This window comes from Hemibagrus wyckioides, linkage group LG23 (genome assembly GCF_019097595.1).
Source record: "Hemibagrus wyckioides isolate EC202008001 linkage group LG23, SWU_Hwy_1.0, whole genome shotgun sequence".
NCBI classification, from domain to species: Eukaryota; Metazoa; Chordata; class Actinopteri; order Siluriformes; family Bagridae; genus Hemibagrus; species Hemibagrus wyckioides.
The window spans coordinates 3,782,354-3,797,263 of record NC_080732.1 but is presented as its reverse complement, the minus strand read 5'-3'; the positions used below and the strand labels follow the sequence as shown (position 1 = coordinate 3,797,263).

The window sequence follows — 14,910 nt, the reverse complement described above, 5'->3', positions numbered from 1 at the left end:
TTTATCCCCCCCTCTCTTTTCTGTCTGTCTCTCTCTCTCTCTCTCTCTCTCACCATCTGTCTCTCTCCCCCTCTCTTTGTCTCTCTCTTAATTTCTTAGTCTCTCTGTCTCTTTTCTCTCTCACCGTCCATCTCTCTCTTCCCCTCTCTCTGTCTTTCTCTTTCTTTCTCAGTCTCTCTGTCTCTCTCTCTCTCTCTCTCTCTCTCTCACTGTCTGTCTCTCTCTCTCTCTCTCTCTCTCCCTGTCCCTCTCTTTCTTTCTCAGTCTCTCTGTCTCTTTTCTCTCTCTCTCTCTCTTTCTCTCTCTCACCGTCCATCTCTCTCTTCCCCTCTCTCTGTCTCTCTCTTTCTTTCTCAGTCTCTCTCCCTCTCTCTGTCTCTCTCTCTCACTGTCTGTCTCTCTCTCTCCCTCTCTCTGTCCCTCTCTTTCTTTCTCAGTCTCTCTGTCTCTTTTCTGTCTCTCTTTCTCTCCCTCTCCGTGTCTCTCTCTCTCCCTCTCTCTGTCTCTCTTTCTTTCTCAGTCTCTCTGTCTCTTTTCTGTCTCTCTTTCTCTCTCTCCCCGTGTCTCTCTCTCTCCCTCTCTCTGTCTCTCTTTCTTTCTCAGTCTCTCTGTCTCTTTTCTGTCTCTCTTTCTCTCTCTCTCCGTGTCTCTCTCTCTCCCTCTCTCTGTCTCTCTTTCTTTCTCAGCCTCTCTGTCTCTTTTCCATCTCTCTCATTCACTCTTTCCTTCTGTCTCTCTTTGTCTCAGACAGACAGATAAATACAGAGAGAGAGACAGATAGACAGGCAGATATTTTCAGCTTTATTTCTGACTCAGACTGACACTGGACACTTCTTCCCATAAGCTTCATTATATGTATGAAATCTGTCTGCGTGGAACAGCGGTGCGTTCACTAGACGTACGCGAGAATTAGCGGTTACTAAAGAAACGAGTGCAGTACTGTGTTCTAAAGCCTGGTGGGTGGAGCTACTGAAATCTTCTGACCAATCAGATTTCAGAATATAATGGTACAGGGGTGTAACACAGATTAAGTGCTGATTTGATAATAGAGTGGTTTCAGGACAAGGCTGAGAAAGAGAGAGAGAGAGAGAGAGAGAGAGAGAGAGAAAGAGAGAGAGAGAGAGAGAAAGGAAGAGACTTTGACTTTTAAAAAAACACCAATCAGTGCAAGTTAAAGAAAGAAAGAAAGAAAGAAAGAAAGAAAGAAAGAGATCAACAGAGAGCGCAATCGAGGGGGGAGATAGAGATGAGAGAGAGAGAGAGAGAGAGAGAGAGAGAGAGAGAGAGAAAGAGAGAGAAAGAAAGGAAGAGACTTTGACTTTTAAAAAAACACCAATAAGTGCAAGTTAAAGAAAGAAAGAAAGAAAGAAAGAAAGAAAGAAAGAAAGAAAGAAAGAAAGAAAGAAAGAGATCAACAGAGAGCGCAATCGAGGGGGGAGATAGAGATGAGAGAGAGAGAGAGAGAGAGAGAGAGAGAAAGAAACAGACAGAGAAAAACAGATCAACAGTAAGATAGAGAGGAAGAGAGGAAGAGAGAGGGAGGAGAACAGAGAGAGAGAGCGATAGAGAGAGAGGGAAAGAAAGAAAGAAAGAAAGAAAGAAAGAAAGAAAGAAAGAAAGAAAGAAAGAAAGAAAGAAAGAAAGAAAGAAAGAAAGAAAGAAAGAGAAACAGATCAACAGAGAGAGAGAGAAAGATAGAGAGAGAATGAAAGGAAGAGAAAAAAGAAAGAAAGAAAGAAAGAAAGAAAGAAAGAAAGAAAGAAAGAAAGAAAGAAAGAAAGAAAGAAAGAAAGAGAAAAACAGATCAACAGAGAGAGAGAGAGAAAGATAAAGAGGGAGAGAGGAAGAGAGAGAGAGAGAGAGAGAGAGAGAGGAAGAGCTCCTCCATTAGAGAAGTGTTTGCTCAGCAGTTAAAGTCCTGCACTAAAGTAGCCAGAAAGCGGTCAGTTTAAATCCCAGCCCTTGACCTGTAAGCACTCAGATCTATTCTGGCACTGCATTCCTCCTCACTTGTTTGCTACTTCAGACCATTTGGCACAGGCGTCTGGAACGGAGCTGTGTTTCAACACCGGCGTTCCTCACATCAGAACTCACACAAAGGCAGATAGAGCTTCCTGAGAGGAAAAAAAAAGCAGCAGCCAGGCCGTGTTGGCAGCAGCACGCTTCCTGTTCACCGCTAAAGTTCATCTCTGCTTTGTCCAACATATCCCACAATCCCTCAGCATCTCCCGCTATCTGCCACTTCTTTTAAAATAACCCCAAACCTCCCACACGGGACGTTCCTCAAAACCTCGCCGCCAAATTAGCCACTGTTTACTGATCGCATCTCAGAGATCACAAAATGCCTCTTAATCGCCACCTTAATGGCTGTGGATTGTGCTCGGGGAAGAGAGGAATTCTGGGTGCTCGGTGCTCCGGCAGCTGTCAGGTGAAGCTTCTGTTTAGATTTTAATCTCTGAGAGCTTGATGATTCTGAAGTCCAGAAAAATACACAGTGGGCGGAAACGGAGCACGGGGGTGGGGGGGGGGGGGGTTTATGGCTCGGAGAGAGAAAGAGAGAGACGAGAGGATGTTTCGGAACGAGATGGCTTTCCTTCCTCAATGCGCTTAGATAAGCAGAGGCTGGCACGGAGAGCGGCGCTCGCCTCCTTCCTGTCCCAGCGCTCCTGTCGCTTACGGAGGAAAGAAAAAAACCCTTGAGTGGCTCCAATTAGGGCACTCGGCTTGCCGAGCCGACACCGGCGGAGTCTACTGATGAGGCTCTCCTGGATAACGGAGAGCTATTGTCACAGTAACGTCTCAAACAGTGGAACTTTCCAGAACACTGACTCAACCGGCTACAGTGCCAAGAGTTAAGTTGGAGTCAAGTATCCTGTGGTTTTCGGCTTTAAGAGCTTTCTCACGTTTCGTAATGTTTTCGTTCTTTACATACTCTTGTCTTCCTTAACAAAAAGCTGGGAGCTTGCAAAAATTTTCCATCTATCCATTGTCTATACCCGCTTTATTCCTAATTAGGGTCACAGGGATCTGCTGGAGCCTATCCCAGCACACATTGGGTGAAAGGCAGGGGTACACCCTGGACAGGTCACCAGTCCATCACAGGGCCACATATAGACAGACAACCACACACACTTACTCCTATGGGCAATTTAGAATTACTGATCAACCTAATGTACATGTTTTTGGACTGTGGGAGGAAACTGGAGTAAACCCACAGGGAGAACATGCAAACTCCACACAGAAAGGCCCCTGTCTGTTCGAACCCGGGACCTTCTTGCTGTGAGACAACAGTACTAACCACTAAGCCACCGTGCTGCCCCTGTCGAAATCAGTCATATGCGATGGCGGTCAAACCTCACCTGAAATCCTGGCCAAATCTTCATCCTCTTACCTGCTCCTCAACACTGTTGCGCAATCCCACCTCCCATTACGTTACGCACACATGTATCGGTTCACCTGCAGAGTCTTACCGAGAGCTTTACGTCTGTCTTTACTATCTCTCTCTCTCTCTCTCTCTCTCTCTCTGTTCCTAAATCTATCCATTTTCTGTGAATATTATTCATCTTTCTGTAATTGGCTCTTCCACAAAAGAGCATCAACGTCAAGACAAACACTTTTACTTCCAATTAGAGTGTGAGCTGCGCCCTGCATGTGAGTGTGTGTGTGTGTGTGTGTGTGTGAGAGAGAGTGTGTGTTATCTCAAAGGCACCAACAGAGAGAAAGCTCAGGCTTTTGGGATACTTTCAGTCTACAGAGGAGATTTTCCCAGCATGCACTCGTCCTAAAGCGTCTGATCCACAGTCCAATTTTCTCGAACCGAGGACGTTTTTTTTTTCTTTTTCTTCGAGCCGTCCAAACTTTGGTCTGTGATGTGGCTTTATGACAACATGGACCCCAGGGGAGGATTTTTTTTTTGCTTTTATATAGCGTGTACTTTCTGTGTTTGGCATCTTTTCTCGTTTGGGAGAAAATGAGACAGGCTGTGTGTGGGCGAACGGCTCAACTACAGGCCTGCGTGTATTAATCTGGGATGTGTCACTGAGCTCAAATATTGGCTCTCTCTCCTCCTAAACTGGGCCGGTTTGGTGAAAACACAAAGAAAACGCGAAATGTCAAAGCGCTCTAGGAACATTTTTTTGGCCCGACATCAGTTTTTCCCCCCTCATATAACACCCCCCCATTCCCCCCACCCCCCACCCGTAGTCCGGAAAAGCCAGTGCCTGCCTGGTGAGGATGTGTGGAAAGAAACGAATGGACTCTGACTCACCGTTTCTCCCGCTCATGCTCCAGCTTTACGCGTAAATCCTGGAAAAAAAACAAAGAAAAAAGAAGTAGAGAATGAGGAAAAGAAGTACAGAGTGTGTTTATAACTATTAGAAGAAAACAAGGCTTTTCACACTGCCCCTAATCCCGGCTTATCGTTGACTCTTCTAAACCCGGACTAAACCCTGCTTTTAACCCGAGTAGAGGAACGTACTTCCCTGAGGTTATGAAACCTGAGCCGTGTTTTTACGATTTTAGTGAATAGAGTGAAGAGAAGACAGATTTATTTCTAGAGGACAGAAAAGTCTGTTCAGGACAAACTGGACGACACACAGAAATAACTGACCGATATTTGAGAAAATATGGCGCGCAGTATGACGTGGTAAAGGATACTGACCTCTAATCCCGGGATCAGCGAGTGTAAGTACTGACGTCTGATCCCGGGATCTGTGAGCATGAGTACTGATGTCTAATCCCGGGGTCAGCTAGCTGACCTCTGATCTGGGATCGGTGAGTGTGAATACTGACCTCTGATCCCAGGATCTGTGAGTGTGAATACTGACTTCTGATCCCAGGATCTGTGAGTGTGAATACTGACCTCTGATCCTGGGATTGGTGAGTGTGAATACTGACCACTGATTCCAGGATCTGTGAGTGTGAATACTGACCACTGATCCCAGGATCTGTGACCGTGAATACTGACCTCTGATCCCAGGATCTACGAACGTGAGTACTGATCTCTGATCCCAGGACCAGGATCCATCCTGACCGCATGATTCGAGACGCCTCACAGACATCGTCTGCGGTTCAATATATATATTTGTAATTTAATGATGTCTTGAAATGAGATATTTAATGATATTCTCAGGAAATTACATCATGAAAAAGTTACAAAAAAGTCTCTGATGTTAAGAAAACATCTTAAGCACATACGAGGCACAGGAGTCTAAACCCCTAAATACTGATCCTGCTGAATCTGAATTCCTGATGAATAAGTCGGACTGTGAGAAATGATTTATTTATATTATTAAGAAAAATGTATTATTTATTTTACCACACAAATACACACAAAAAAAACCCTACAAGCTATTAGTGTATTACGTAAAGATTAAGAGGAACTTGTTTTGTGGTCAGTCCACAATATTAAAGCATTACTATAAACGGATAAAAAAAAAAAAAAAAAACACAGCTTGATGTTTGGAAAAAAATGAAACATTTCTGCGGTATAAGCGGAATAAATCTCTCGGGGATGTATCGTTATTGGAAAAGAATAATGTTTTATTTCTCACAGAAGTATGCTATCTATAATCGGTGTATTTCTGCTCTAGCCCTATATAATAACGGCATTTCCTGCAGAAGCTGGACTCCGCTTTGTAGAGCAGGGTCAGCAGTTAATGAGCTCACAAAGATGACATCAGAGGAAAATTTATGTGGCTTTCTTTTTCCTTTCAAGGCATTGTATAGTCTCTCATGTCTGCGCTGCAGTTCGTTCGACTCAGAGCTCTCGACTGAGGAAGTAGACGCTGAGGTAATGTTACTCGGTGCGCGCGTCGTCCGTGTTTTTGGTAGCGTCACGCTCACACGGAACAGACCGCACCACTTTTCTTGGGCCGACGTCGCGAAGGTGCCTGGAGTCGTGTGGAAACGCTGCTCTGTTCGGCGCCACTTTGAGCTTTTTCCTCATTTGCGCTGCTTCATTCCTTTTGTGTCACTGTGGGACTTCAAAGAGTGCGAGTGTGTGAGTGTGTGTATGTGTGTGTGTGTTTTTGTAAGCCATTTATCTTGCAGCGCTGTGTGTGGAGAGATTGCTCAACGAAAATAACAGTGATGAAACAGTACTTGAGAGAGATTCTTAAAACACACACACACACACACACACATGGTCTAGTTGTTCCATTGAAATGCTTATGAATTCAGCTACTTAGTGCAATGCTAAGCAAGTAAGGAGGAGGAGAAGGAGGAGGAGAAGGAGGAGGGGGGAAAAAAAAATATTTTTCTTTGGACGACCGGCCAAATGTCCCCACAAGGTCATAATCTACAGGACATTTGGTTGCTGTCAAGATATGAAAACACACACACACAAACACACACAGCAGGATGTTAAAATGTGTCCTGTTTTACTCCACATCCACATTTAACATCCAGAATGCATTCACAGCTTATATGGTACGGGTGCCAAAACATTTGCACCAGATGAAAATCAGAAGAAGAAGATGAAGAAGTGAAAAGGAAGTGTTCCAAGTGAGGCGATAGAAGCCTTCTAAAAGTCATGCACTAGACGGTAGAGTAGTGAGGAGTGTGTAGTGTGTGTATAGTGTAGTGTGTCTCTCTGGACACAGTGTGTTAATGACCGGTTACCTGTCTGTAGCTCGGCGTCCTGCTCTTGGGTTTGTGGCTTGTGCTGCTGTTGAGCTGGTAACAACAGCGCAGTGCTGCCAGGTCCTTCATGATAGAGTTAAGAGCTTCTTCGTCATCTGTAACACACACACACACACACAGAGTGTTAGCACCAATTAAACCATCCTCAACCCCATCCATCCTGCCACCTATCTCTTCAACAAGCCATCCATTCTGCCATCCCTCCATCCATCCATCCATCCATCCATCCAAACCATCTATTCCACCATCTATTCTGCCACCCATCCATTCTGCCATCCTTCCACCCAACAATTCTTCCATCGATCACGCCACCCATCCATCCCACCATCCCTTCATCCATCCCTCTACTTATCCATCCCTCCATGCAATCCTCCACTCAAACATTCAGCAATCCCTCCACCCATCCATCCAGCCATCCCTTCACTTATCCTGCTACCCATCCATCCCTCCACCCATCCATCCAGCCATCCCTTCACTTATCCTGCTACCCATCCATCCCTTCACCCATCCATCCAGCCATGCCTTCACTTATCCCACTACCCATCCATCCCTCCACCCATCCATCCAGCCATCCCTTCCCTTATCCTGCTACCCATCCATCCCTCCACCCATCCATCCAGCCATCCCTTCACTTATCCTGCTACCCATCCATCCCTTCACCCATCCATCCAGCCATGCCTTCACTTATCCCACTACCCATCCATCCCTCCACCCATCCATCCAGCCATCCCTTCCCTTATCCTGCTACCCATCCATCCCTCCACCCATCCATCCAGCCATCCCTTCACTTATCCTGCTACCCATCCATCCCTCCACCCACTCATCCAGCCATCCCTCCATCCACTTATCCATCTCTCCATCCATCATCTTTTTATAAAGGAAATTTCATTAACTAATCTTATACACTCTTACATAAAAACACCAGCACGACTAAATGAAGATACAGTACTGTGCAAAGGTCTTGGCACCCATTTGTGATTTTTTTTTTTCCAACTTTGTTATAGATTTTTATTTTCTGACATCTACATCATCGAGTCAGTACGAAAACATTATAGACTGAATCATTTTTCAGGGCATTTTTGCTTTATAGGATTTCTTTGCACAGTTCTGTATGTAATCTTTTAAAGTTTCTAAATCCAGTGTGACATTTAACCTGAAAACCAATCCATGGAATTTCAGATTGTTGTTCAGACTGAAACTGAAAGTATGAAAGATTGGGAAAGACCTGCCCTCAGGTATGGCACATATACATTGTTCTAGAGATCCTCTACCTGGATACAAAACAGAACAATTCATCGTGCCTAGGGGTCTCCAAACGGTTCATATCAACATCTATAACATCACGTAATGCTCCGAAACACCAAGTTTGATTTGAGAAACTCAAACCCAAATATGAACACGTGCTTTCATTTGTAGAACAAAGGTTTAGACCTAAAACTGTCATGCCATATGTAGTGAACCCAGCATGCCCCAGAGTCCCACCTGGAAACTGGTTGTTTAATAAGTATTAAAAATAGACACAGTGCTGATGTCTAACCCTGGCATGTCTATGCAACAGCAGCAGGACCGGTATTTCCACTTCCGATTCCATAGGCGGATTTTCTCCGACAATGCGGCTGTGTTTCCATAACAGGAGCAGCAGTCTTTGTCCTCTGGGATCATGAGACTTCATGTAAACGTTCATGCACGGTCTGTCCAATCGTGCGGAGTCCGACATTAGCTACTGACTAACCTCTGTCCAATTAAAATATTAATAATCATTTAACAAGGCCACGTCTTCAACTCCCAACCCGTGATGAACTTCAGACGACCTGAATGTGGTCTTCTGCGGGGTTTTTTCTGCTTCTTCTCGTCCTGAGATGCTTTTCTGTTCGCCACGGTTCTACAGAGTTACAGGATGTCTACGGTACTCGAGTTACTGTGGACTTTTGTTGTCAGCTGGACGTTCTCTCAAGACCTTTATCATCAGCAAGCCGTTTCCAAAGAACGGCTTATCTTATTCGAGCAGCCATTCCCTTGTAGAATTTTTTCAATCTTATCTTTTATAAGAAAAAAACCAAAGAAAGTTCTCGATTTCGTAACTATTCTGAATGCAGAACAGTTCCAGGCTGACTGAAATGTTTTTATTTTTTATTTTATATATATTTAATTTAGATTTAGTCATATAAAAATGAGTCATAATTTTTTTTAATTAAATAAAAGGAAATTAATTGATTAATTAAATTCCTATTTAATTAACTCAATTAATTTAATTCTTATTTTAGTGTGTGCCAAGAACAATAAATAAAATAATATTTATTATTAATAATTAAAATCATCAGAGGACACTCTATTAAATAAATAAATAAATAAATAAATAAATAAATAAAATGCTGTTTTTCTTATTTTCCCATTTTCATTTCAAATTGAAAAGGAAAGAATGCAGTGTTAAAGGAACAACTTTCGATGGTGTGTATGTTCAAGTTAATATTATTTCAGCCCTCTGAACAATAAAGATTATTTGTACAGAAAAAAGCGGCGTTTAATAATGCTCCACACGCACCAGCCGAGATAGCTGTGAAGCTCTCCATGCTTTCACACACACAGGCTTCAAAGAGGTGACCACGGTACGTCCACTGCGGCTATTAGAGCAACAGAGTGGTTTTGTTTTAACCAGCCGGCGCTGAGGAGAGCTGCAGAGCTCTACAACAAAAAACAATTGAAGTGAAACTTGGATAAAATTCTGAGAAAAAGCCCAATTTACTTCCCTTCAAAGCGGCAGACTACATCTTTTTCTGCGAAACTTCGCACGGCGTGTCTTGAATACATAACAAATTCTCAGGAGAGATAACCCCCCACCCCCACCCCACCACACCCCCCGCGCTTCCAGAGTCAACAGTCTGGGACACATTTAAATGGGGCATGAATTCGCCGCCACCTTGTTAGGCTCCATCCAGCGAAAGGAGAGCAATCATGCAAATAACCGCATCGTGAATTAACATATCAAGTGGGCTTAATGGAGGCAATTAAAGTGTGTGTGTGTGTGTGTGCCCATGTGTGGTAGTAGTAGTAGTTCCAGCCTGAGCGCAAGGTCATTCACATTCGCTGCCTTAGAGAGATCGCAGACATCAGAGTCAGAACATGAGGCAGGAGTCAGTCCCTTTCTGGGAAAATCCACATTAGTGTTTGGTTTAGTGTTTTTGTTTTAAGTATTTAAATCAGCATCCGGACTGAAAGCGTGAATGGTGTTGACTCATGGTGGGTGACAGTCATGATTCCAAGAACTGTGCTGTGTAACAACCATTCACACCTCTAGTGGATCCTCTACACACACACACACTTTTCTTCATGTCTCTTTTATTCTCTCACCTCCTCTCTTGCTTAACTTTACGGTTAATACTACCCACACAGAACATCCCAAAACAATGGGTGGGGCAGATGGGGATAACATGGGGGAGGATGTTTAAATCAACCAGAAGACACTCTATTAAATAAATAAATAAATAAATAAACATGTATATATGTATACATACATACATAAATAAATAAATAAATAAATAAATAGGCTTGAATCATTAATTACAATTTGTTAAATTATTATAATAAATTCTGTATGAATTAATATTTAATTATTTTTTCATTGTTATAATAAATTCTGTATAAATTAATATATAATTATTTTAATTATTCTAATAAATTATGTATAAATTATTTCATAATTAATTTTTAATTATTATAATTAATTATGTATAAAATAATATATAATTCTTTTTTTTAATTATTATAATTAATTACTTATAACTAAATTATTCTAATAATAATTACAAATGAACAGCATGCCCATGAGCTATGAACTGCTAAATATTAGCCAAATATCCTAATAATAAATGTTCCACGTTAATCGTCGTTAATCCAGCATTTGCCTGAAGTCCATACTAAGCATTTTAGCCATATTCTACAGAATAATTCTCTATATTCTGGACAACACGATCACTCTGATATCACATTGGATGACCTGTCCATCTGCATCGGCATTTATTCACACTCCTGCTTCCTGCTACTGAAGGAATTCTGCTGGGAGTATGTTGGCTCAAGTGACCAGTCTAAACTCAGACAGACCAGTAAAATCTCCCAGTATGCTGCAGCGGACACATCCTCTATCTGCTCACTGAGCTGCATGGATGTCTCTGCTGATGGACAATGATTTCAGCTGAATTGGTAATGGGTTGTACGTTTATTGTGTTGTTACTGCGTATTAATTTACCTTGCTAAGCTAGAAATACGACCGGAATAGAAATATGACCGGAGCAGCCGACCCTCTTCCGCATATGTGACCTCGGAAGTGCTCATGATTGCCTAGTGACGCTGCGATTGATAGGCAAGAGAGAGACTAACACCATCCTCAACACGACTGCAGGGCTGTTGTGGGCTGTGTGTAGATTCATCCTGAAATTTGGTTGTGGTGTGCTGCTGAGCTGCACAGTGTATTCTTGTTTTGCTGGTTAGAAGTGCATGTTCTCTGAGGCACTGATGTAATCCTCAGTGGCTGTTAATGTCTCTGGCGTGGTTTGTGTGGGAGTTCTGTGTGTGTGTGTGTGTGTGTGTGCATTCATGCATACGTCTGCAATGTCAGTGACTAATTTACTGGCAGCAACGGTCATTCAGCTGTACTATTTGTTTGGTATCCTTGACTGCCGAGCAATAGAGTGACCATCTGTCCAGAGAGAGCGAGAAACGATGGAGTGAAAAAGGGATTTAATGAGAGACAGAGAAAGAGAGGGAGAGAGAAAGAGAGAGAGAGAGAGAGAGGGAGGGAGAGAGAGAGAGAGTACAACACTATGCAACCATGGTGTTCAATTTGTTGCAAAACGCAGTAGTTATTGAATCAAATGGAGTAGTTACTGAATGGAATGTAGCGGGTACTGAATCAAATGCAGTACATACATAATCAAATGCAGTGGGTACTGTATCGAATGCAGTGGGTACTGTATCGAATACAGTTGGTACTGAATCCAATGCAGTTGGTACTGAATCCAGTGTAGTAGCTACTGAATCCAATGCAGTGGCTACTGAATCAAAATCTTTAGTTACTGAGTCAAATGCAGTAGGTACTGAATCAATTGCAGTAGGTATTGAATCGAATGCCGTAGGTAGTGAATTGAATGCAGTAGATACTGAGTCAAATTCAATAGGTACTGAATCAAATGTAGTTAGTACTGAACCCAATGCGGTAGATACTGAATCGAATGTAGTAGATACTAAGTTAAATGGAGCAGTTGCTAAATCCAATGCAGTAGATACTGAGTCAAATGCAGTAGTTACTGAATCCCATGCAGTGAGCACTGAACCGAATGCAGTAGATACTAAAATCCAATGCAGTGTGGACTGAATTGAATGCTTTAGGTACTGAATCACATGTAGTAGGTGGTTAATTGAATGCAGTAGGTACTGAATCAAATGCAGTAAGTACTGAATTCAGTGTAGTGGGTACTGAATTAAATGCAGTAGGTACTGAATCCAATGCAGTAGGTACCTAATCAAATGCAGTGAGTACTGAATCCAGTGCAGTGGGTACTGAATCAAATACAGTAAGTACTGAGTCGAATGCAGTAGGTACTGAATCCAATGTAGTAGACACTAAGCTAAATGGAGTAGTTACTAAATCCAATGCACTAGATATTGTGTCAAATGCAGTAGATTCTAAAATCCAATCCAATGTGGACTGAATTGAATGCTTTAGGTACTGAATCACATGTAGTAGGTGGTGAATTGAATGCAGTAGGTACTGAACCAAATACAGTAGGTACTGAATCCAATGCAGTGGGTACTGAATCAAATGCAGTAGGTACTGAATTAAATGCAATAGGTACTGAATCAAATACAGTAGGTACTGAATCCAATGCAGTGGGTACTGAATAAAATACAGTAGGTAGTGAATCGAATGCAGTAGGTACTGAATCCAATGCAGTGGGTACCGAATCAAATACAGTAAGTACTGAATTGAATGCAGTAGGTACTGAATCAAATTGCTAAGCACTGTCACAGTATGTGATTTTTGGACGTTTGCCCAATTATCACATCACATATGCATCTTCCAAATATCTTCCTCGTGAAGTCATGGAAATTGTCATGTAATGCCAGCCGCGGTACCGGAGCACTTGTACGCGAAAGCAAGTACAAAAACGACAGCGAGTGCGCGAGCTCGTCAAGGTGATTTCATCTTGTAGAGAGAAACTCATTACTGCGATACTTTCAAAGGTCATTCTTCTTGACAGAGCAAGTCAAAGAGCACAGCTGGAACCATTCAAAGTGCTTTCTCTGGATTGCATCATCTCGCTCTCGGTGTGTGTGTGTGTGTGTGTGTGTGTGTGTGTGTCTATGGGTGTGCGCACGCTCTGTTCAGGTCTAGTGGCTTGAAGGAAGCCATGTGTAGAACTGGCCTGAATGGAGAGACTAAGGGGATTTCCCCAGAATGACATCACCACAAAGGAATTATGCAAAAGCAGCAATATGATCTCACAATAAGGTCACCATGTATCTTCAAGCAAACAATACTCATAATTTCACATCCCACACACAATCATGTATACTCATCAGCACAAACCTTCTCTGGGCCAGACCCCATTCTTCGCATCTTCGTCGGTTCGGAGCTCTTTCCCTTCCACATCAAGCTCACAGAGCAACGCCTTCACTAAACCGGCTGCAGAGAAGCCCATGTAGTCATTTGGATGAACTAAGTGTTTAGGTGTGTGTGAGATTTTGTTGAACATTACAGAATAGTTTGCACTTACACTTCATTAGCCATGTGCTGAGAATCCATTCTTCCAGATTAGGGCTATTCTAATTTATCTTATCTCACTAAATAAACCAGCTTGACAGCTTCCCCGGTTCAAGTGTGTACTGCAATTCAGATACGAGTAGAAACCCAGATTGTAAACCGATGCAGCCCGTGGTGTGTCATTATGGCTTGCCCTGTCTATACAACGCTGTGCTAATATTAGCTTAATGTTGGTTTCGCTCAGTGAATCTCAAAAAAATCAGTCCTCTGGAATGAGAGAGTAGGTCACACAAAGTAGGGACGGAGCAAACATGAGAATCATGTACAGGGCACTGAGGACTGGTTAGAGAAGCAGAAGACTCTAATGGAGGAGAGTAGGGTCTAGTTTTAACCAGAGATCTTGGTTTGATCTGTGCAGTATTCCCAGGACCCTGACCAGGACAACCATGGCCCTGTCAAGGACAATGATCCATAACCATGACCCTGACCAGGATAACTAGGATAACCATGACCCTGACCGTGATAACCAGGATAAAAATGACCTTGACCAGGATAACCAGGATAACCTTGATCCTGACCAGGATAACCAGGATACACATGACCCTGACCATGACAACCCTGTCCAGGATAACCATAACAACCATGAACCCGACCATGACAAGCATGACCCACACCAAGATAACCATGATCCATAACCATGACCCTGTCCAGGATAATCATGACAACCATGACCCTGACCAAGACAAACATGACTTTCACCATGACAACCATGTCTCTGACCATGACAACCATGACCCTGACCAGGATAACCATGACAGCCATGACCCTATCCAAGACAACCATGACATCGATGACCCTGACAACCATGACCGGGTCCAGGATAACCATGACCCTCACCATAACAACCATGACCCAGAGTTGGATAACACATGATCCTGACCCTGATAAACTTGGTGATAACCCACATGGACATGAAGAAAATCATAAGAAACTCCACACAGATTGGAACTAGAGCTCTGGTCAGAACCATACACCAAAAACCTTGTTTTTCTCTCTTATTATTATTAATAATAAGATTATACAGACAGAAAAAATGCTGATTATTGAGGCTACAAAACTTGGGTTATTGGGTTAAATGTGTGAAAGACCCCCTACCTTGCATGTTCCTGTGTTGACCGGGCCCATTGTGAAGACCGTCATCTGTAACAAGCAAAACAAACCGAGTCAGGCTTCACAAATGGTCACGACAAGACCAGAAAATAAGACAAACGATTCAAGTAACATTCAGAAAGAATGGACATTCTTTACATGAATACCACACGCAGCATTTCAAGCATCTCAGGCCTGGCTGTGTTTTAGAAAGCTTGGCATGTTCCTCCTGACCCCTCGAACCCCTGCCGACTTTTCCATCAGTGATCTGAATGCTGAAAGCTGGCATACCTTCTGCTAAGAAGTTTATTATTAAGTTAATATTCTCTACTTCACTCTGCCTGGACAATGCCTCTGGGACG

The 14,910-nt window shown here is 42.8% G+C and overlaps 1 protein-coding gene across 2 annotated transcripts in view; it reads right to left on the bottom strand.

Annotated features, from left to right (window-relative positions):
* The window catches only part of map3k22 (mitogen-activated protein kinase kinase kinase 22), a 60,257-nt gene that overhangs the window by 30,187 nt on the left and 15,160 nt on the right, over positions 1-14,910 (bottom strand). The window contains exons 3-5 of one of the 2 annotated variants that reach the window (XM_058376720.1): positions 14,555-14,599; positions 6,622-6,737; positions 4,268-4,305 (exon numbers count right to left, since the gene is read on the bottom strand). In XM_058376720.1, coding sequence (XP_058232703.1) covers positions 4,268-4,305; positions 6,622-6,737; positions 14,555-14,599 — 199 coding nt within the window. The remainder of the gene's footprint in view (positions 1-4,267; positions 4,306-6,621; positions 6,738-14,554; positions 14,600-14,910) is intronic. The other variant, XM_058376721.1, reaches the window with a different exon arrangement.